The sequence below is a fragment of the Rutilus rutilus genome (genome assembly GCF_951802725.1).
Source record: "Rutilus rutilus genome assembly, chromosome: 8".
NCBI lineage: Eukaryota > Metazoa > Chordata > Actinopteri > Cypriniformes > Leuciscidae > Rutilus > Rutilus rutilus.
This window is the reverse complement of record NC_140222.1, coordinates 16,557,358-16,581,265: the sequence shown is the minus strand read 5'-3', so window position 1 is coordinate 16,581,265 and position 23,908 is coordinate 16,557,358. Positions and strand designations below refer to the sequence as shown.

The 23,908-nt window shown below is 38.3% G+C and overlaps 3 protein-coding genes across 4 annotated transcripts in view; 1 reads left to right on the top strand and 2 right to left on the bottom strand.

The window, feature by feature from the left end:
- LOC311295608 (uncharacterized protein) overlaps positions 1 to 23,908 on the top strand; it is a gene marked incomplete at its 3' end in the record, with an annotated part of 334,919 nt that overhangs the window by 124,553 nt on the left and 186,458 nt on the right. The gene's annotated exons all lie outside the window — the stretch shown is intronic.
- LOC311295867 (elastase-1-like) overlaps positions 1 to 23,908 on the bottom strand; it is a 304,045-nt gene that overhangs the window by 115,503 nt on the left and 164,634 nt on the right. The window lies entirely within an intron of this gene.
- LOC311295868 (uncharacterized protein) lies at positions 1,027 to 23,620 on the bottom strand. 2 transcript variants are annotated; one of them, XM_084417407.1, is made up of 4 exons: positions 23,533 to 23,620; positions 4,840 to 5,163; positions 4,194 to 4,472; positions 1,027 to 1,493 (listed from the first exon to the last, which is right to left on the bottom strand). In XM_084417407.1, the coding sequence occupies exons 1-4, from the start codon at positions 23,603 to 23,605 to the stop codon at positions 1,387 to 1,389; spliced, it is 783 nt and encodes a 260-aa protein (XP_084273533.1). In that variant the 5' UTR covers positions 23,606 to 23,620; the 3' UTR covers positions 1,027 to 1,386. The 2 variants fall into 2 exon arrangements, with proteins under 2 accessions (XP_084273533.1, XP_084273534.1); XM_084417408.1 differs by lacking the exon at positions 23,533 to 23,620 and adding an exon at positions 5,492 to 5,771.

Here is a 23,908-nt window from a genome sequence, read left to right as displayed (position 1 = left end):
AGATATAGGCTAAATGTAATAAAAAAATATTGAATATATTAATATTAAATTATTAATATAATATTCAAATAGTCTACTACACCTGTCAATACAGAACGAAATATTCTGTAGTCTATTTTGCCATCAATACTGCCGACGTTGTCTTTGCTATACTATATTTATGTTTAACATAAAGTAGCCTATAGGCCTTCCACAACTCTCTCCCCATATGTAAAATATATCACCAATGAGGCTTATCATGTCACCTAGCAGCAGCAGCGCTGCGTCAAGACACGTTTCTGGTGTGCAAAGAAGACATAGAAAACGCCACGCAGCCAGTGTGTCGCAGGGTTTGTGAATAGTTCATGTTATGAAATTGCATATTGACATCCAGGCCTAAATATTTTCAGTAGTTGTTGTCACCTCACACCAAGAAGATCCCCAGAAGGATATCCAAAAAATGGATAGATGGGTGTTTTACCAACAAAAAGATTATAAGAGAAGGTATACTTTCCAAAGACAAGATTTAAATGTTAAATTACTGGAGTTATTTGTCTCTTTTGAGTGTATTGACCCTAAAAGGAGCATAACAATTGAAACACGTTTCATATTTTTAACCACACCATTTTCAAAAGCAAGTTTGTTGTGGGTTTTTAAACATGAATTATGATAATGAATATCCAAAAACATCTGATTCAACTCATCAGCATCTAAGTGTGTTGAATAGGGAGACATCAAAACATTGTGGATCACAAGGGCTGGAGCTTAAAGACTAATTTAAAATATCAAACTCTAATAAACATGAGTAATACTGTAGTTATTGTCAAAATAAACAATTTCCACTAATTAAAGACTAATCACATTAAAAACATCACCACATGGTGATGTCACCACATTTTGTGTGCTGTCTTAAATACAACATTGATGAAACAGGGACAATAATATTACTATACTATGTTACAGTATATAGTAATAAAACAAAATACTTTGAAAAACATCAGCTTCATCTTGTAACTCCCAACAATCTGTCAGCAAGCACAATAAATAATGATCTTCCTAAAGCTTTTATTCAAATAACTACAGATGTAAAAATCATTTTCCCACTGTGCTGGAATCTTAGAGCCTGCAATATATCTTACATTAATACACCAGAATACAAAAAAAATAAAATAAAAAACTTTTGATTTTCTGATTAGTCAGTGTATATTGCAAGGCATGCTGTTGAAAATCTGCTTTAGAATGATTTGTATTGTGAAAAGTGAAATACAAACACAACTGATTGAAACTGAAAATAAATTACATTTTTGTAATATAATGTATACAGTCTTTCATGAACATCTCCACCTTCCTGAGTATCTGATTAATAGAGTTTGATGGTGTTTGCTCTCTCTTCTTCTGTTGAAGACTTCAGGATCTGAATTCATAAACCAGAACAGCAACAGTAGCCACGCCCACCAGAGCAGAGAGACCCAATCGGATCACAGCTTCAGTAAAACCACAGCAGCAGTTAATGTCTTGTGAGAGAAGAAATGAGCAATATTAAAATATAAACACGGTTCTTTAGGGTTTTTAGCACCAGAGGTAAAAGTGTATGGCCCGTAAAACGCAGAGACCCCAAACTAAGCAGGATGGTCTCAATCGTACACAGATACACACATCTGACACAAGGTGGTGTTATAATTTTGGATCATAACTTTAGAACCTTAAAGTCCGCGTGAACCGGAAGTTGCAAACAACTTTTCTCCAGTGCTGTGACGTATTTCCCAGTGAAAAGGTATATTGAACAGAGGGCAGGGTTTTACTCTAGCGCTCCTCCTCTCCATCTCTCGCTCATTACAGACTAACGATTTGAGGGGAGTGGTTAAGCGTTTCCCAACCTAAGTCCTCAAGCCTACGTCATCAGAGAAGGTCCTCCAATGCAGAGGGGAGGGGCATTTTCAGATTTTGATTAAAGATTACGAAGCCAAAAAATTTCTTTCTGTGTTTTAACTTGCACGGATTAATTGTTCACCACAAGACTAGTAATATGCGCTAACAAAGTAAATAGGGTCCATTTTGATTTCAGTTGGACTTTAAGAGCTACAAGACAGAAACTGTATTTCGCTACGATATTTGTTTTTAATCATCAATGAACACCACTAACCACTCGGTGAGTTGCACAGTTTTGAAAACAAACGTTAAGGGTTGTTTTAAAGGGTCACAACACCCTAAACCAAAATTTCTGAGATTTTAACAGAGGTATGTGTGTTGTACACCATTGAAGACATGTTAGCATCTGTTAGATTTAATAGGGGGAAAATGGTTAAATTTTTGTTTTTTTAAAAAAAGTTGAGCAACGTGATATATTCATGTTCATTTGAAATTGTCCTTTGACTTTCTATGACATGCGATTCATCTAAATGTTGAAATGAATATGATTCCACACATACACTTTACGATCACATTACTTACGACAGTAAACATTTTATAGTGTTTTTTTTTTTTTTTTTAACAGCAACAGTAAGAGGGAGTGATTTATTTATTAAGTCAGTTGCATTTTTTGATACCAGTGTGTTTACGGTAAACTGTTTTTTATCAAATTCGAACTATTGTAAGTCCGTCTAAATCGGTCCAAAGACAGTTTCCGATAAGCAGATGAAGGTCTCTGCATGTTACTGTCTTTCCCCGTGGCAAAGCAATTTAATTCTATTTAAGCTTTTATCTGACTCGATTTTATCACAACCTCGAATTTAGGTTAGATTGCCAACTGGTTATTGGTCAATTAGTTAAGCAATACATTTGATTATTCTATTTAACTCTTTACTTTATATTTTATTAGGAATCTATGTCGCTTAGAGAGTCTCGCACCGGTCGTTCTTTTACACATATCTCAACATCAGAAACTCGCCAGTCTGATGCCGCACATGCTTGCTATTGTTAAAAAATTGTCCCTTGTAGCCCCTTACAGTCGCCCATATAACAACTTAGTTAAAGCCCAAACAATAACCAGAGGTTATGACTAATACATTAAGATAATGCTGCTTCAACGCTTGCTATTACCTTAATAGTATTTTTATCTAGTCCCCTATTTGCAACTTTATTAAAATTAACAACTTAGTTAAAATCAAGCAGTTAGTCAGGAATCTAGAATCCCACCAGATGTGCCACACGCTCCATCTAAACAGGGATCTAGTATGTAGGCTACTTAACAAAATGAGACATTTGTACCAGTCGCACTGTGACATTTCAAATGATACCAAACATGTAGCTATAATACTGTATAATTATTTACATTAAAACATTTAGATTATTTGGGTGTAAATGACTCGAGGATGCCAGTTTCTCAAGAGAGAGTCAAATGTTAATTTCGAGAAAGGTCCTTTGTCTTCTCAGGGAGTGGTCGTTCCTCAACCAGACTGCCCGGCATTTTCTAATTTCTCAATTCTTACAGTTTAACTATCAGTGAAAATTCAAGATGGACTTTTCTGCAAAAACCACATCAAGAGATGTTTCAGTTTGATGGACAGGGGCGATTGGTGCTTGCGGCTATATTGTAGTTTGTAAATGTATATGATATAAAATAATATAACAGTTATGTTTTTTTTATTTGTAGCACCCCATTTCTCAAAATTTTACGAAATTTGGTGTGCTTCCTGAATGTCAGTTTAGTTATCATGAACTTTTAGTTTGTTTAGTCTCCTTTGTTCATTTTCCCTCCACTCCTTGGTCGTCATGGTTTCTGTCATTATGAGTTCATGTGTATCAGCCATATCATTAATTAGGCTACCTTGTTTGTATTCATTACTTTAGTTTCTCCTTTACCGTCATTCGGTGTCCGGTCAAGTTTATTCCTATGTGTGTGTATTTCTGCTGCCTGTTTAAATTAGAAGTAAACTTTTGTCTTCGTCTGCCTGCCTGTACACACCCGTAACACATAATGTCCCATTGTCTTTGTGAGTCAAATTTTGTTAGACTTGGACATTGCGGTCAGTAGCTATAGGTCAACTCGTGTAAAAAGAATCTGAATGTTGCCTGATCAATCAATCAACTTATATCTTTGCAACGCTTTGACGGTTAAAAATTCTTTTGATACATTTTTGCCAGCACCATCCCTTAGCTGCTGTGTGCATATTTTTGAGAAGATAACACCTACGAGGGAGTTAGAAAAAGTTTTTTTTTTTTTTTAAAGGAAATTAAATCAGTTATGTATATAGTGCCATGCACCTGCACAGTACCTGAACAAGGCCCACAGAGTTCAGTGTCCAGATGTGTGGTCTGGTTGCTGATGGTGTTGTTCAGCACACAGCTGTACGAATCATCCAGACACTCAATCTCCAGTGGTAGAGAGAGACTGCTGCTGAGATCACACACACTGATGCTGGACAATACACTGATTCCTTTGTACCAGGAGAGAGTCACATCACACACATTCAACACTGAACACACCAGTGAACAATTTGATGATGAAGATGGTGATTTTGAAGAATGGCTGATGACAGGAACAGGCAGACGAGCTTGAAAAAGGGAATGAATATAATTAACACTAAGTAAGACAGATTGTTTTATTTGTAAAACCCCTCTCTCAACATTAATAATGAAATTATATTTAAAATGCTATTTAAAAATGATTACATTAAAATGTATTGTAAAACTGTGTAAAATTGAATTTCTTTTACAAGATCAACCACAATATATAATTTTAGATGTGGTGGAAATCATCATGACTATCAGAAAACAGATAAAAATGACAATTCTCTTATGGTAATGTACTGTTGTGCAGTTTTATAGAACTATTTTTATTTTCAAGAACAAATACAACTCTTTGTACAAAGACAGACTAGATTTTCATTGGATATTGTTTGTATATGTGTTTTAACTCACCATAGACAGCAAGATTGAATGTGTTGAGCGGAGTCAGTGATCTGGTGCTGGTTACTCTATAAACTCCAGAGTCTGTGGTTCTGATGTTTGAGATGGTCAGAGATCCGGTCTTCTCATCCAGCTGCAGTCTGTCACTGAATCTCCCATCAGGAAATTTTGTCATATAGTTATTTCCTTGGATTGTAGCTATAAGACTGTCGTTGTGTACAGTTTTCCTTCTCCACATTATCACATCTTTTGTCTGTATTTCAGTATCAGAGTTTAGAGTGACAGAATCTCCCTCAGTCACTGACACTGACTTCACTTCATCAACACCAAACACTCCTGAGAACAGAAATATTCACTCAGAATTTATTTATTTATTTACGACATTTGGAGATTTAGTAGATTTTTGTCAGTTTGAAACAATTTAAAAATGTATCATTGCAAAACAACTCTTCACTTCACTAAATTCAATGTATATTTAAAAATGGCAATAAATTAAACCCTTTGATGTCATGGATAAAAAAAAAATTGACAAAGTAACATAATGAACAAACATATTTGAGTATTTGTCTGACAAAACTTGAAAATGAATGGAAAAAAACAGAATGATGTGTATGTGGACAAATGATGAAAATATAAACAGAAATGAAGCCATAAAAATACTTACCATTCAGACTCCATAAGCACAAACAGAAGAATATAAGCGCGTCAAATATTTTCTTTGGCATTTCGCTGAATGATTTAAAATTACAGCAGTTCCTAATTTTGTAAAGGCTACATTTAAACACAAACAAATGAAAAAACAAAACAAAAAAACATAAATGCCATGATAAACTATGAACGTTTCGTAATACAGCAACAGAAGAGCTGAAAAAGACTGTGCTGCTGGTCTGTTGTGTGTAACTCTGCAGTCAGTGTGAATAAACTTCAACGCTCAAGTGGTGTTCACTGCAGAGCAAACGTGGAGCTCATATCATTATTTGGGCTTGATGGGTGGAGCTAGAATATCTAACCACACACTACCCTCCCCACTACTCTATCCCTCCACACCATTAGAGCTCCAGAAACCACTTGTTGATGATAAAGCTTAATGCTCATTGGTTTAAACAATAACATTCTGTTAGTTTCTGAAAAGGCAGACATGTTAAAACTGGTGTTTTTATGTGTAAAATGTATTTGTACATATTTCAAAACAGTCTGACAGCGGGATCTATGAAATAAAAATAGATTGAGACCTTTTAAACGGTTGTATATGTGGGCCTCTGTAGCGCAGCCCTTTTCACCTACAAAATTCATACACTTATTGATCTCATCTGGCCGAACAACTTTTGCGCTCTGTGCCCACCAACAGGAAGTCGGCTTTTGTGGGTTGTTTGAAAAACACATGTTCTCCAAGGGAATTTATCACCACCACATTTGGTCAGCATGAAGTCAAGACATTGAGGATGATAAATTGCGAACGGCTTTTGTATATCTTGAACGGTTTAGCCGCGACGAGGCAACAAATGTATGGCGAGAAATAGGAAGTGTGTTAAAACTTCTGCATACTGATAAGGGCTGCGTTCCACTTAAAATTTGTATGACCTTCACTCACTAACTTCCTTCCATCTAGTGGACTTGGATGTGTGTCATTGCTTAGGTTTAAATGGAATGCACTAAACCCTTGATCACTTAGAGTTCAGTTGATTTATTATTAAACCCTTTTTTACTTATGAATTTGTTTCATGCACCATTCTATCTGCATATGTTGTTGGAGAAAAAAAAATCCTATCCACATTTTTCCTACGCCCCATGGCGCTTTGCCCGAATTATGGGTGTAACGTCCATTAAACTGTAAACAATCAGTGAAATGTTCGCTCTATGTATACGTAATAATACACTTTTTTTTAAATGGTCACAATGAGATGACATTATTACTCATCGTTCAACCATCGACCATTAAAGCAGCACTATGTAGTTTTATTCAGAATCAGAATCAGAATGAGCTTTATTGCCAAGTGTGCTTGCACCCACAAGGAATTTTTCTTGGTACTGAAGCTTCCAGTGCACATATACAAATACAGATACAACAAGAAACATAGTAATACAAATTCTAAGAATAAAATATCTAAAAAAAAATTATAAAATAAAAATAGTATAAAAGTAAAAAAATAGGGTCACAGTTGGGTTTAGTCCGAATAAACATTTGCAGATTATGAACATATTTACAGTATTTTGAGTAGTATGAATAATATAAGTATAAATATCACCTGAGTTAGAGAATATTGCACTAGACAGTGGGAGTCTAGTGCATGTTACAGATTATGAACATATTTACAGTATTTTGAGTAGTATGAATAATATAGATATAAATATCACCTGAGTTAAAGAATATTGCACTAGACAGTGGAATATTCCACATCTCCGGAGGGCGTTTTCGACTCCGGACGGGTCAAAACGGAGGACTTTATAAACGATGACGCAGAGGCTCACGCTCGGCTCTATGATTGGGTGTCATCAGTCATGGAGTATACACAGGTAATATTCAGTACCAGTAAACTTCACCCGCTGGAACAGTTATGAGTCAGTTATAATTACAGTTACAGTTATAATTGAGCGTCTGGCGCGTTACGCGCAAATGATTTAGTGCAAACTGCCGCGTCTCAGGCACGGCTCGCGCGGTAAACACATGCATGCTAGAAATAGAACCGACGCCTATTTTTCATGTGACACGCAAGTGTGTTGGAAGCGTTTCCAGGCAAAATAGACACACATGCCCAGTGTTGGTGAATGGTCACGTGATCTGCGTTTTCAGTCGTTTTAATGTGGACGGAGATCAATTCTAATACGCAGCAAAAACGCTGGTGTGGACGGAGATTGTATTAGTTTTAATTCTCCGTTTTTAAACGAAAACGCAGTAGGGTGGATGGGGCCTGAGGATGGCATGGAGAGCTGAGTCAATTTGGCTGTGAGAAGATCAAGGATGATGGTCTTGAAGGCCGAACTGAAGTCCACAAATAAGATACGTGCATAAGTCCCAGGTCTGTCAAGGTGTTGCAGGATATAGTGCAGTCCCATGTTGATTGCATCATCCACAGACCTGTTTGCGCTGTAAGCAAACTGAAAGGGATCCAGCAGGGGCCCAGTGATGTCCTTCAGATAGGCCAACACCAGTCTTTCAAACGACTTCATGACCACAGACGTGAGAGCGACAGGTCTGTAGTCATTAAGTCCAGTGATTTTATTTTTTTGGGAACCGGAATGATAGTGGAGCGTTTGAAGCAGCAGGGAACTTCACACTGCTCCAATGATCTGTTGAAGATCTGCGTGAAGACTGGGGCCAGTTGGTCAGCGCAGGCTTTTAGACAAACAGATGAGATGCCGTCTGGGCCTGAAGCTGTCCTAGTCTTAAAGACTCGGCTCACGTCCTCCACACAGACTTTAAGCTCAGGTTGGATGGCAGAAGGGGGGAGGAGAGGGGTTGCAGGAGGTGATGGTGGATGTGTGAAGTGCACATCAGAGTGGGTGTGAGGTGTGAGGTGTGAGCCTGGGCTTCTCAAACCTGAAATAATTTTTTTAACCTTCATAATATTTTTCCAAGACCCTTGTGATGGTACATCGACTTACAATAGGTTGAATGACACGTCTGCCATAGCCTGACGGGGTCTGTATTGTTTTTACTGGCACTATGTAACTTCAGGGTTCGGGTAGTAACCCAACCACATAAAGAACTACAAAATTTGACTGCTTTACGGCATACGTCACTTCCCCCACCACCATACCATTTCATCATATTCAGACGTAAGAGCCCAACTAGCGTTTTTTTGCCGGCTAGTATAGCGTGTGTATGTTGTTGTCATGGCGAAGGAGCAACGAATCCGAAGAAGGCAAAGGTTTTGTTGGAGGAGACTAGGAAGAGTAAAAGGGAGAGTGACAAAATCAAAGGCCGGACTAGGATCAATATTGTAAGCTAAAGGAGGCTTGAGCTAAAGGAGGAGGAGCGGTGACCGACCGATGCTGACGTCATGCAGTTGGACTAGTAACGTTAAGTATATTGCTTGCATACTATCTCTAGTTTTTCGAATTTGTTGTCAGGGCTGTCACTTGTTTGTTTTTTTTCAATATTTGAATATGCATTCGAACATGACGTGAAATATCCGTAATCAAACTATAAATAAACTAGTCGGTTTTTAAAGTGCCATGTGTAGAGCATTTACAGGCTATGATTAGACCGTTCGATTTTTTATTTTATTGTTTGCCATCCAAATTGATTTGTTCTGTTTAAAAGTAGACATTTCAAGCATTCTATATATTTCTCAAGTCTGTGAGGCAAGTTACCTTATACGCTGAGTTTCGGTTCATGAGACGAGCTACAGGTTCACGCGCCGGCGCCTCCGTGTCGTAATTATCTATTTTCTGCTTTATTTACTTATTATGTATTAAATCCAAGCAATTGGTTGATGAAACATTGATTAAAATTAAAATACAATTAATACAAAACTAAATTACATTTAAAGACAGGCTTTGTGCTTTCTGTTTGAGGTCTCTGTGAAAGTTTTAAAGCAGTCTTTTAGTGCCGCTTTCAGAGCGCTCACGTTCATACAAGGAGAAGTAATAAAATATATGACATATATGACAAAAATGACATAAAACAAGGAGAAGTAATAACATATATGACATAGGCCTATAATTAGCAAAAACACATTTATTTAAACAAACACATTAACACACTTCACCCACAAATCAAAGTTTGGTCAGCTCATCCCAGTACAAGCCTTTGCAACTGACACATTCAATCAAATATTCAAATAAAACATATAATAAAATGACATATAAAACAAACCTGTATTATTAAATCTGTATACACTGTGTCATGTTCAAAACAAAGTGAAAAATAAAACTGTCTCCTTTGTCTGGTGTACAGAGAAATTTATTGGCTCAAGTAATCTTGTTTGGAAAAGAATCAAGGTTATATTATACACATTATATTTGTTTATCACATGCTTCATCATGGCCCATTAGTATAATACAAATATTTAAAGTACATTAATATGTTTTCATGCTTGTGCCACTTAAGTGTGGCTCACCCTTTGCCATCTGGCAGCCTTGCAGGGGGGGGGGGGGCATGGCCACCAGTTTGAGAACCAATATTAGGTTTAAATCTATGTTAATGGACTTTACAATTATATTACACAATGGAGGTGTGAACTTAAATATATTAGAAATTCGATATTTTATTAAGATATCACAAGAATGGGGTTGTCATGCCACTATATCTTATATCGTTGGATTCTTTATTGGATTAATAGCTATATTCTAATGTTCCATATATAATTGTGTTCTAGGAATTCAGCTATAAACAATCAATATTTGACTAAAACTTGTCTATTAATACCTGTTTGCGTGAACTTTAACTTTGAAATTTTTTAACTGGTGCCCCGCCTCTTACTTCTTAACCCTCTTGTTTATGCCGTTCTACCGTGCTGGGAAAACAGAAAATTACATTGTGCTTCGCGAGTTACCCATTGCGTGTTGGTAAATGGGGTGTACCACAGTTTGCTTTGCCGATTGCTAGACGTAGATGGCAAACCGTTTGCCAGAATATACCCTGACCGGCTTGTCAACAAATGCATGTGTATCCCCTGGTGTAAACATGACCGATTTTAGACAGTACTTAGAAGAAAATACTGTTTTCCCACTGTAGGGGGACCCCGAGAGCAAAAGTTACATAGTGTTGGTTTAAAAGGAAATTTAAAAGTGCAAAAGCATAAAAAAAAAGTAAAAAACAGCATGAATAACCCCAAAAGTGTGATTCTTTCCGCAGCAATATTACAGACAGGTTAAATATCACTGTAGTAATATATATCTGCATTATGTAACGTCCGTTGCCTTTATCAAAATTGTTCATTAACTTTAGCATTGAATGATAATATTTCAAAGTGCTTTCCGTCATTTAGAAACATGCCTGTAAATGCTGTTAATGTGGATTAGAAGTAAAAAGAGGAGACAATTATATTCTAAAGCATCCGTGTAAAAAAAAAACCTTGGAAAGAGATTGAGGATTTGGGGAGGGAAACTGAGAGATTCTTTGTGCATTTCAGTTAATGGGATCTATCATAAATTAAATCGGGAGAACAGACCACAAATGCAGAGTATTTTTTTTTTCACACTGTTACAGTGGAATACAAAGAGGGAAAAGAAAATAATCAGGAAAATAAAGCAGCAGACTTAAAAGAGCTCTTGCCATAAATATTCATGTGATACCATGTCATCAGTGTTGAGGGTAACGCATTACAAGTGACTCGAGTTATGTAATCAGATTACTTCTTTTCAAGTAACTAGTAAAGGAATGTGATGTCGCTTAGGCCAAGGCAGTTCGCATCATGCTGGTCACTAACAAATTGTTGATAGCTGTGTCCCGGGAGTTGTTAAAAAACTAAAAAAAGTCTAAAAATGTTCACCATGGTCATTTTATGTACATAAAATCTAAAGAGTATAAATGTAAAATCACATACTGGTAACATATAAGTCAACATTTGAACCTTTATTGTATTTTTTATTATTATCATTATTTTCATTTTTATCATTAGATACATTAGATTACTCGATTCAATTGAAATCCAATACTTACATTAAAGTGTAATCTGGCCATTTTGTCTCAGGTGCGCAATGAATTCTGGGGCAGGCAAGGCTGCGAAGCATCCTTCTGATGTATCCTGCATTCATGGGAAAAGAAGGGCTGTGTTCCAGTCCACTTTTAGACAGCACTTGCGAACTTCCCTAAGCACTTCCCCTCAAGGAGAATCTCTGCCGCCATTTTGAAGTGCGTTCGTGAAGTGGATGAGGGAAGTTGGACAAACCCTCGCTCCCTCGATTTTGACCGGGAGCTCCATATATCACAATGCAACACGATTGTGACGTCAACGCATATTGCTTTTAATTTACCCCACCATAAACAACTCTAAGACATATTAATTTTTTTTTTTTTTTTTTTTTTTTTTTTTGCATTAAACAATTTCGTAAGGGAAAAAAATAAATAATAAATCAACCCCATAGTGGATTCATAGGGATCAAGGGCTTAGCACGTTCCAATTCAGCCTATTGCAAAGGTTCCGCCTGTAGTGGGCACTCATGCAACGTAAGCAATGACGTACATCGAGTGAATGAAGCGGAGGGAAGTTAGCTAGAGAAGGCATGACAATTTCGAACTGGAACGCAGCCCAGTACGCATTTGCAGGCCGCATTTTGAAGGAGCTGTTGAAAACCTTTTCTTCGTCGAAGCCGAAAACCAGGAGACGTTTGGGATCACGTTCAAGAAGTAATTCTTTATTGAGGACTTCGCGTTGACCGTGGCCACAGTTCTTCCAAAACAGTCTGGCTAACAAACTTTACATGGTTTCTTTATAGGTCTTTCAGTGGGCTGTCCTTAAAGGTGCTAAACATACACACAGCCTTATCCACTGTAAAAAATTTGTAACACTCCCAAATCAAAAATTTCAATTGACCGATAACATCTAAATTTTTCAATTGGCCCAAGTGAAAATCTGTACATTTAATTTTAGAATTTACAGAATTTCACTTGGGCCAATTGAAAAATTTAGATGTTATCGGTCAATTGAAATTTTTGATTTGGGAGTGTTACAAATTTTTTACAGTGTAGAGGTAACCACTAAATCTAATCATCTAAAGACAATAGAGGCAATTGCCCCCAACTGAGATAATGGTACCCCCCCCCCCCCCCCCCCCCCAAAATGGTATACACAACAAATGGTCACGAGACCTTAGACTAGGTAACATTCACACACAGTCCAACTCTTAGTTGGAAGATCAAAGACTATTACAATGTTTAGACAGCTGACTTAAAGTTGACTTCTGATCAGTAAATTGATGCCATCATGTTCACCTTGAATGCCCAATACAGTGTAATTCACCTTAGTTTTTCATGTGATGTTATGTAAGGAAGTAAGATCAGCAGATCTTAAACATATTCTTAAATTTGGATTCTTCAGAGCCTTCGAAGGACCTTCGTATTCGTTGCGCCACGTTGACGCAATCGGCTATACTTTCCCCTTTAAACGAGCCTCAGTGCGCACTTCAAAGGACTCGGCCTTCAAAGGATGCAGCCCCTGAATTGGGACACAGCTAATGACTACAGTACGTTGAAAATATACATAACCGGAAATAAGTGAGATGTAGACTACTATTTCAAAATCGAAATGTGTGTCACTAAGCTTGGTGCAAATGGTCCGTTTGGAGTGGTACCCCAGCAAACACATTTACGCTGTGGCAACGTCTGTGGCATGTCATACTTTGGCAACGTTGTTATCTATGTGTTCGCAACATTGTAATAACCTAGAATTGTATCACCACCAGGAGTCTCACATCTCTCGCTGCTGACTTCTGAACAACGTTAATGCGTTGATGTACACTAACCAGCTTTTGGTCGTGTTTGTCCCAGGCCCAGTAAAGTGAAATCTTGAGTGACCATCAACCTGCTGTCAGTGTGATTCCATCCACACAAACACACACAGTCACATTGGTGCCGTGACCCGGGTCGGAGTGAGGTTTAGGATAATTTTGTCATTCAATTTAGCCTGGTTGACACCAGACCCTTCTCAGTCGTAACTGAGATGGGTCTGGGGAAGGTTCATTCACAGCCCATTTCCAAAGGGGCGTCCCCAACAGATGTTGCTCAAATGCCTCTAGGCGCAATTAAATAGACTTAAAACCATTCAGAGCTATCGTCATCGTTTAAAGCCCGCCACAACGTTTGTGATTGGTGCCCCAATTTGGAAAGGTTGTAAAGGGGCTTGAATGGGCTCTTGGTCAGACTAACTTGCAGAGCAAATCTAAATTTGCCGGAAGTTCATTAGGGTTTTGCCAGGCTACTTTCAATTGGCAATATGGATATTTTGCATCCAAGACTTGGATATTTCGGGCATCCAAGACCAAATCCTATCTATTTGAATGTGGGAATCCTGAAATCTCAAATACTGCTTGCCGAACTCTAAATAACATTAAATAACATATTTCAAATAAGACATGAACAGGTGCATAAACACTGTTTCTTTTGCTCATGTAGCGGTGTTTTATCTGCGTTGTGTCAACTAAGAATCACTCTTGAATGCTTCATCCCTTCAATCCTCTTTTATTACATCGGAGTAACTAACAGATTATGAGGCAGCACTCATGCAGCACTTAGAGCAGCATGCGACAGCAATCCATGATCGTAGCATGATCGTAGCGCTGTGAATGCTCATGCAGACTGGACAATAAACTTTTACATCAGGGTTTTTCCTGCATAGAGAATTATGAGGTGGCCACCTCCATCAAGTTTCGTGCCGCCTCCATCTGTCGTCAAAGCTCAAAACAGGGAATCACATGATTAGATACCCCTTTTCAACCGAAACGGTTCCAATGCAGGTTCACGGCCTGTGTCCATTCTCAAACCTTTCCGTGCATTTCGCCTGCATCAGAAAAAGCACTAAAACTTGCTGGTCTCGAACAGACCCGGGCCCGGGGCTCAGGGCAAATTTCTGCAAAAGCATACAAGCCCTTGCCCCTCCCCCTCTTAAACATGTCCTGTCAGTTATCACAACCACCACAGACATACGCAAGTCAAGAAGCACCTGCTCCTCAGCATCGAAGTGCCTTTACTTGTCACAGCCAGGTATCGATAGTGTTTTCCCTAAGCTTTGCCATTTTTGTGAAATTAAACCACTAAGTTATTTAAAATATATCCATAAAGCCAGCATGACTTGGGCAATAGCCCAAAAGTCTTCTGCTGTTTTTATAAAATAAGCTATCACAAGTAACAGTCACGCAATTTACTAGTACTGTTTTGTAATTTCATGGCTTACTAATTTGCGTTGCATGATCGTAGTTTCTTTTGCGCTTTATTTATAATCAAGTGATATGCAGTCTTCTGCCTTCAGCTTATGAACATATATGTTTGCTTTTGCAGCAAGCTAAACAAAGGATTAGTAAAAGTCATAGACAGTTGTCAGGGTCAAACTTTCTTTACTGAAGCCCAATTTGTGAAACTGTAACACAAATGAACAATGATATTTAAAAAATATCTCTTACAATGTTACATTCAGTTCACATAAATCAAAACAATATTTAAGATGCACATAAATCACCCTTACATAACTTAGAAGATAGCTGTGTTAAGAAGAACAATCAAGCATCACAATTATGTGCTTCGGACTGCATTCAACATGTCACATGCAAACTCTGCACCATGAGCTCTAAAATCCAAAATGGCTGATATTATTAAAGGTGACGTACTACTTAAAGTGACCACAAGGTGTCAGTATTGACAAAGTAAACTATTTACTAAGGACAGGACAAAGAGTATAGAAGTACCAAGAGGCGAAACTCATTAGAACGTTCCATTGCAACAAACGCACCCATGCACAGAGCTGCAGCTCCGCCATCTTGGACTGAATGCAACACAGCTGCCATAGAATTGAACGATACCTGTTCCAATTCAAAAGCGGTTAAGGGAACTAAATAGTACTAGTTTTTAATATCTCTGTAGCAGACATCCCAAGTCTAGATTAAAAAGGTCTGGGAGTCTCCCGCATATTGATAGAGGCTCCCTGATGCCCGCAAATTAGCTAAAATCTCCCGGAATCTAGAGCAAGCGAGCAAGAGCACGCAGCTCCAAACGATGTAGAGCACATGGCAGAAAGGGTGAGGGAGCGAGAGACTTTGCGTGTGTGTGCTAGTGAGAGTCTAGTATACCTCTGAATAGGATGTCTACTTCATAAATTGTATGAAAATTATGGAAATACATTTCAGATCACTCAAAACATATATGAAAATAGAGGCGTCCTAATGGTCAGTAAGGAAGCTTGGCTGTCCATCTAGTAAAAAAGTTTGGTACTATGCCCAAATAAAATCTTACTGAAAGCTATTTTTTGGAGATATCAACCTAAAATGTGGAACTGAACTTGTTCAGATTTTTTGCTTTCATTTTCTTGCAGTTATAGTGACAGTTAAAGAGTTAATTTAGTGATAACAATGAATTAATAAAACAGTCATTTGCTTGGTTAGGTGTTTTAAACTTACAGATTGTGTTGTTTCAAGAGCAAAAGGTTAGGCAAAAGGTTTGCCAGGTTAGGTGTATGCGATTTAAAAAGCCCATTTTGAGTCTTGACTTAATTTCGACCAAATACATAATGTTAGCATCTGTTACTGTGGTTATGGGATAGCTTACATTAACGTTACAGCACCTGTTATCGTTGATGTTAGCTTGATGTTAGATTGGTTGTACACTGGTAGTTGTTGCAGTTGATGACAGGCAGAACACTGTTTTCTTTGTTTACAATTATTTCCAGACATAATATGGCTGCGTTCGAAACCGCATACTTCCCTATATAGTACGGGAAAAAGAGTAGCCGAGCGAAAAAATATGTACGAATGTAAAAGTGTAGGCGAGAATTACCTTGGTGACGTACTAATTATCGCGAGATTCAGACGTACGTATACTTAAAGTGCGTTCGAATATGCCTACTTTCCTACAATATACGTGAAAACAGTACGTTAAAGAAAAAGTATGTTCGAAACTACGGTGACATACATATTATTTTTTCCACTCAGTAATGTCGTTAAAACGACACATTTTCTCGTAATAATGAGATCTTATGTCGTTAAAACGACATATGTTTCTCATAATAACGAGATCTTATGTCATTACAGTTTTTCTCGATTGCTTAAACACTATAACCAGGCTTTTGAACTAAAATTTCAAAACCATAATGCCATTTATCAAAAAGCACACCCATTTCACTAAACTATAAACACTATTCCCTGTTTTGACACATGAGTCAGATTTGTTGAACTGTCACTGCAAAACTTTACACACAAATCCCTTCATTTCTCATTGCCTACACCATGTTGTCATATAGAAAGCAGTAGCATTCAAAATTGTTCGCTCAAGTCAGCACAGCTTCAGCTCAGTTAGCACACAATTACCCAGGTGGAAACACTAAGAGTCAAAATTTAACACACATCAATCAGAACTTCAATAGATAGATAAAAGGGCCCAAATCAGTTTATTGCATTTTGGAACAATGGATCCAGAAAGACATGAAGAAAGAGGGATAAGAATGAGGAGGAGGAAGGGCAAGGACAAGAAGACAAGCAGTCCAGATGAAATTCAAGTCACTCTAGTTGCCCATGTCTTTGTCAATGGTATGAATATGAGGGAGGCTGGGCTACGAGTAAGGCCAAATTTGAGTCGCTTTACCGTCGCCTCGAGAACCTTCAGGGAGGTGTGGTGGCAAACAAAATTCTATCACTGAATAAGAGACAAACATTTCCAATAGTCTTTGATGAGGTGTATTTTCTTGCAAGAAAAGGCCAGCAGTCGTACAGTCACACAGAGTGGCTGCAGAGTGTGACAGTGAAGGGAGGGCATCCTTTCTCCTTTATAATATTGACTCCCAGAATTATCTTTCTAGGTATTTCAACCATATGTGGAACATTCTTAGACGTGTCCATCATATTGTATCCTTGAGTGGAGGCCCTCCTGTTTCGTCCCAACACTCTTTACCATTCCAATACAATTCAAATTCCATATTAGAATATGGTTTGTGTGTGCTCTTTTACTGTCATATGTTGGTCACACACATCTTACTGTAAGTAAATATATTTTAAAAAAAATTAGAGGAGAGAGTAAAAAAAAAAAAAAAAAAAAAAAGAGTAAAACAGAAAAATAAATAAAATAATTGTGTGTGTGTTTTCTGTGTTTGAATAAAAATGTGCCAATGTATCCACTGGTTGTGTCTTTTGTGTTCATCATGTGGAAAGGCTTGTGAGGGGGGGGGGAACCACAAGTAACATAACTTACCAGTTTTGGAAATGTTGTTTTGAATTTATTGCACCAGTGTGTTAGACTATGTTGTAGTGTGTGTGATTTTGAGGGCTTGTGTGTCCTGTCTGAGGGCAAAGTTTGGTTTTTCAGCAAGAGTGAATGGTTTTGAGTGTAGAGCTTCATTTTGACCTGAAAATAGGATGTTTGGGGAATTGGGTGAGACGTTATGGATTTGTGTTTATAGTTTTGAGAATACGAGGCATAGTTTCAAGAAATGTGTTTAAGCAATCGAGAAAAACTGTAAAACGACATATTGTTCTCGTAATAACCAGATTCTATGTCGTTACAATGACATCTTTCTTGGCTTTAAGGACATGTGTAGTCATGTACAAAATGCCTTTATCCACATAAAATTGATAGCCAATCATGTCTTTATCATACATCTACGTTCAAAAAGAAATAGCAGACCCCAATGGACATTCATGTTAAAAGATCAAATTATGTACACACCTAGCAGATAAGCCCAGAATACGAACATTGCGTTTAATTGCACATTTGGCACTTCCTCCCATAGAAAACCCTTATAATAAAGAAAAAGCTTAATGTGGCTTAATAGGCTACTTCAGTGATAAAGATCAAATGATGTACAAACCTTATTAATAAACCATACTATCCTACAGAAAAGCAGATGAGCCCATAATATGAACGCAATGCATTTCATTACACGTTAAGAGTTTTCCTCCCATAGAAACCATTTATTATAAAGAAAATAAAGGGGGCTCTTAACGTGTCTTTATCTAGTCTTTCTATGGGAGGATGGCATGGTGCATCGCTATTATTAAGCGCGTATCCATACCTATCTATATAAAGCTTAAAAAAAATGTCCACCAATGAAAAAAATCCAATCGAAAGCAAATACGTATACGGTACCATCGGATTATGTAATTTGTCCGTATGAAAGGCGCATCTTGGTTACATTACAGCGGAGATGTATGGAGATATGTTTGCTGGCAGCCTACACTGATTTAGAAAAGACTACATTGTAAAAAGTGAATAGTTGGATCAACTTAAAAAAAAATTACTCCAATTGGTAACACCTAAAGAAAAGAAGTTTTATTAACTTAAATTATCACGTTTTTCACGATAAAACGTGATAATTTAAGTTGAGAAAACTTAATTTCTTTCTGTTTTGTGTGGCCAGCAGTCTGTCATGAAGGTAAGAGGATCAGACAGCAAATGCGGAGAAATAGTCACTTTAATTGAAGCAAAGCTTGCCAGGGAGTTCAATAAACAGAAATGGTACTCAAAGGGAAACTTAGAACTACAAGTAGTAGTAAAATGTCCAAATAAGGTCTCGGCTTGTTGAAAACGAAAACAGCAGTCAGCCCGGGTGAAATGAGATGCTCAGAAGAAATCTCCGTAACAGGAAAAGGAGCAGGCTGAAGTTTCCCGAGGGAGAGTAGAGGCAAGCGGCGATTCTCCGGTTCAGTAGATCTTGCTCATGGACAATCAGCTCCCGACACGACAAGACTAAGATATGACATGACAGAGACAGGGATTAATAGGCGTACTGCCGTAGAGAGATAATGCAATACTCAGGCAAGGACAGGTAGAGAAAGGGGAAAGGAAATAGGAACGCTAATCAGAGGAAAAGGGGATTCAGGTGAAGAGGGAATGAGTGATGGCTAATAGTAAAGGAGAGACAGCTGAGAGGGAATAATGATTAAATGAGGAGGTGTGTGCGTGAATGAGGAGGTGTGTTCGTAAATGAGGAAATAGCGCTAATATGTGAGTGTGTGTGTGAGAGAAAGAAACAGGATCATGCAATCAATACCAGTCTTTTCTGGGCTTTCCTGTCAATTGCATGGTGTTCCTAGCTTAGTTGAAATGTTTGACCTTAGGTCACAGTGCTGAAGACATCCCTGACACAGCTGAAAGGACCAGCACAGTCAAGGATTGCTGGCAGGCATGGCTCCAATCTGATGCTGGTCTGAAGCCTCTGCAGGATGAGATCCCTGCATATCCATTAAAAACAGAGATTCTAATTATTGGACAAAAAACTTCCTCACGTAATAACCTAGAATACTGTCTAACACTTGATGGCTGCTCTGTCAAGTCTTCGTCGTCGGTTAGGAACCTGGGTGTGCTCTTTGATACCAATCTTTCATTTGAAAGTCACGTGTCTAGTATCTGTAAAACCGCATTTTTCCATCTTAAAAATATATCTAAATTACGTCATATGCTCTCATTGACAAATGCGGAACAATTAGTCCATGCGTTCATGACCTCAAGGCTAGATTATTGTAATGCTCTACTGGGTGGTTGCCCTGCACGCTTAATAAACAAACTACAGCTAGTTCAAAACGCAGCAGCTCGAGTTCTTACCAGAACCAGGAAGTATGACCATATTAGCCCGGTTCTGTCAAAACTGCACTGGCTCCCTATTAAACATCGCATCAATTTTAAAATATTGCTGATTACTTACAAAGCACTAAATGGTTTAGCTCCGCAGTACTTGAGCGAGCTCTTAACGCATTATACTCCTTCGCGTCTATTGCGATCTCAAAATTCCGGCCAGTTGATTATACCTAGAATATCTAAATCGACTGCTGGCGGTAGATCCTTTTCCTATTTAGCACCAAAACTTTGGAACAGCCTTCCTACCATTGTCCGGGAAGCAGACACACTCTGTCAGTTCAAATCTAGATTAAAGACACATCTCTTTGACATAGCGTTCACATAATACATTATAGACTTCTACAATTCAATATTAGGCTGCATAGATTAGGTCAGCTGGAACCGGGAACACTTCCCATAAATCCTGATGTACTTGTTACATCATGAGAAGAATGGCATCTACGCTAATTTTAGTGTCTTTGTTTATCCCAAGGTTTTCCCGCAGCCTGCCGGATCCAGGCCGTATCCAGATCTGATGAAGGACCTTCGCCTGGACCCGATGTCAACGCAGTGCTGAAGTGCCAACTAGTCTCTCCCTATGGAGGATCCATTTCCCACTCTACAGATAACGCGTCGTCGGGAAAACTCAATTTGCGTATCTACCCCGAATTGATAAAATAAAATAAAATGTTGAATCAAAACTATAAGGAAACACCAGTAATTTGTTTAGGCTTGGTTTGCAGGGAATTCCAAACCTGCACACATATATTCAAACGCACATAACTATAGAACCCGTTCTTAATGCGCATCTGAACGCCATCAGCGTTTCTCACAGGTTCGCGTTTAAAGTCTGTGTAGAGAGAATGGTGTCGTCTTGGCGGCCCTAATTTAAAAACAAATGATCGTTGCGACGGAAGCGAATCAATCAAAACTAACTTTAGCTGGAAAAAAGAACCGCTATAAAGCCAAAACAATCTTACGTTAAATTATACATTTATCTCTGTAAAGCTGCTTTGAGACAATCTACATTGTTAAAAGCGCTATATAAATGAAAATGACTTGACTTGACTTGACATATTTCAAAGATGATGTATGGGAGAGATTCAAAAACACTAAGTATTATAGTGTAGGATTGAAAATAATCCAAGATGTTTTAAATGAACAAAGATATTTTCTTTACTGTTTCCACCCCCTCTTTCCACCACAAGGACCATTTGGAGTTCCTAAAGGCACAGAGGGGCTGATAGTGATCTAGGCCTGAAGGCTCTTTGGGGTCTGAATTGTCACACCTTTGGTACAGTGGGGAAAGTGTTAACTATTTGATTGGTCAGTTTGAATGTCTCACATTTGGGTTTTAGTCACATGGTCAAGGAAAGGATAAAGGGAGATTGAAACGGTTGCTCTGTCTCTTTTATGCGCTGGCTCTCTTCTTCTCTGGGTCCCTTTCTTGGGGCTCTCTCTCTTTACCTCCTCTCTCCTCTTGCTCTCTCTCTCGCTCTCTCTCTCTCTCTCTCTCTTTCTCTCTCATACTCTATCTCTCTCTCAGGTAACATTTTTCATATATGCTGGGTAAGATTATTGGTATAAGTTATCATCATCTCATACACCTATTTTGTAACTATTTTAAGTGTAACCATAACCATATTTTGTCATTAAACCTTTTCAATTACAACTAATGTGCTAACTAGTTTTGATTTGGTATTGACTTTGAAGTGCTACATATTCTCCCACATATTAGCTATTGTAAGTGTGCTTATTTCCGTCGTTGGTATAAGTGGCAGTGGGTGGAAAACAGACTAGAAATATCCAATTTATCAACTTATACCAATATACCAACTTGCTAATAATGTTTCTTGAGTCATTCGGCTGTCTTGCAGCCTGAACCACTGCAGGAATCCACCCTTACAATAGTATATGACATACTGTACTAATTAATGTATGTGTACTCAAGAACTGTTTTATTGACATTAGTTTAAATCTTCTACAGGTGATTGTCATGTAGAGTGTTGTCGAGAGGCTTCAGAGAAGATTAGGAAGGCTCAGTTCAATGGAGTGGTTTTCAAAATGCCAGTTGTGGTTTATTTTAGAAGCAGCATTTCTTAAAGGTCCATCTAAGCGTTGAGAATATATCGCAGTCAACTCTCTCACGCCACGCAGTTCAAAGTATGTATTACAGGTACGGTAGCCTCCACGAAAGGCGAAAACGCGAAAGGCGGAGCAGTAGGCAGTATCCTGTATGTCCCTTACCGGCTAACGTATTTCATGATGGCGCCTGAATGATATGGAGCATCTTCCACCGTTTATGCATGTGTAAATGTACAATTTCAAGCCTACAGGAATACTTGGAATTGATGGTGGTGGTAAATATTCATGAAAAAGGACACGTTTGTGAACGGGCAACACAGATTTTGATAATGAACTACCAAAAACGTTACACACTGGACCTTTAAAGTGCAGTCCAAAAAAATAAAAATAAAAACACCTTAATGCAACAGATACTGGTGCTAAAAACAAAAGAAAAAATGCTGTGAGCAGCATAACTGGCACTAAACAATGCCTAGTGGCACATCCACAAAATATCAGTATGTCTCTCCTCAGACAGGTTCAAACGTTCCAACACTAGTGGGATGAACCACTGTCACAGGGTTCACTTTCCCCGTTACAATCATCACTCAATTCCACAGAAAAACATTGGCACCTAAATAATCAAGAACTCATTTCTGACATGCAATAATCATAGTACAAAAATGCATAACATACAAATACAAAATCAAACATTTAACACATCATAGCACTCTATGTCTCTTTCCCTCTTAGCGAAATTGTACTTTCTGGCTAAAACTAGGCTGGGTACTCTAATGATGATGTCATTAACCTAGTTCATCATCACATACCTCCCTCCTCAAGACAGCCACTCTTCAAGAGAGGCGTGACAAAAGTCTGCAATAACGTTTCTCTAGAACAAAGTCTTTGCCAATCAAATTATATTTTAAAGTGTCCAGGGCCCATTTAATGGCCAGAGCCTATTTTTCAACAGTTGAATAGTTTGACTCATGAGGAAACAACTTCCTGCTAATGTACTGCACTGGGTGTCGATCTTGTCCTTCACCCACATACTGCACCTAATTCCAGTCAAGATGCATCTGTTTGAACTACAAAAGGAAGGTCAAAGTTTGGGCTCTGTAGGACAGGGTCTTTGCACAGACAAGCCTTTAAATCTTGAAAAGCTTGCTCACACTCTGATGTCCACTTGACTTTTATAGGGCTACTCTTCCTTGTAAGATCAGTTAATGCTGTGGCTCTGCTGGCAAAATTGGGAACAAATCTCCTGTACCAGCCCACCAAGCCCAGAAATGATCGAACACTCTTCTTCGTCGTTGGGGGTGCACATGACAAAATAGCTTGCACTTTATCTACCTGAGGCCTGATTGATCCTCCTCCCACAACATAGACTAAATAAGAGACTTCCTGCTTTGAAATATGACACTTTTTGACATTGATAACCAGACCTGTGTGATGGATCTTATCGAACACTTCAGCAAGATGCACCAGATGTTCTTCCCACGAATCGCTGAATGTCATCGATATAAGCTGCTGCAAAACTGTCCAATCCTCTCAGCACCTGGTCCACTAAGCACTGAAAGGTTGCTGCTGCCCCCTGCAGGTCAAAAGGCATAAATCTAAAATGATATAATCCAGAAGGAACACGGAAAGCAGTCAGTTCTTTAGCAGAGTCAGCCAATGGCACTTGTCAATATCCTTTGCATAAGTCGAGAGTTGTTAAATACTTAGCTTTGCCCAGTCGTTCAATTAGCTCATCCACTCTTGGCATCATGGATCAAAAGCAGACACTGCATTAAGCTTTGAAAAGTGAAACATTCTTTT

What these genes read in the sequence shown, in the direction of transcription:
- LOC311295868 (XM_084417407.1), bottom strand. Translation starts at nt 23,605, where the DNA reads ATGACATTCAGCGATTCGTGGGAAGAACATCTGGTGCATCTTGCTGAA. An exon ending in ATTCAATCTTGCTGTCTATG is followed by an intron (nt 4,473 to 4,839) that starts GTGAGTTAAAAC and finishes CCCTTTTTCAAG; the next exon opens with CTCGTCTGCCTGTTCCTGTC. An exon ending in ACTCTGTGGGCCTTGTTCAG is followed by an intron (nt 1,494 to 4,193) that starts GTACTGTGCAGG and finishes TTCTCTCACAAG; the next exon opens with ACATTAACTGCTGCTGTGGT.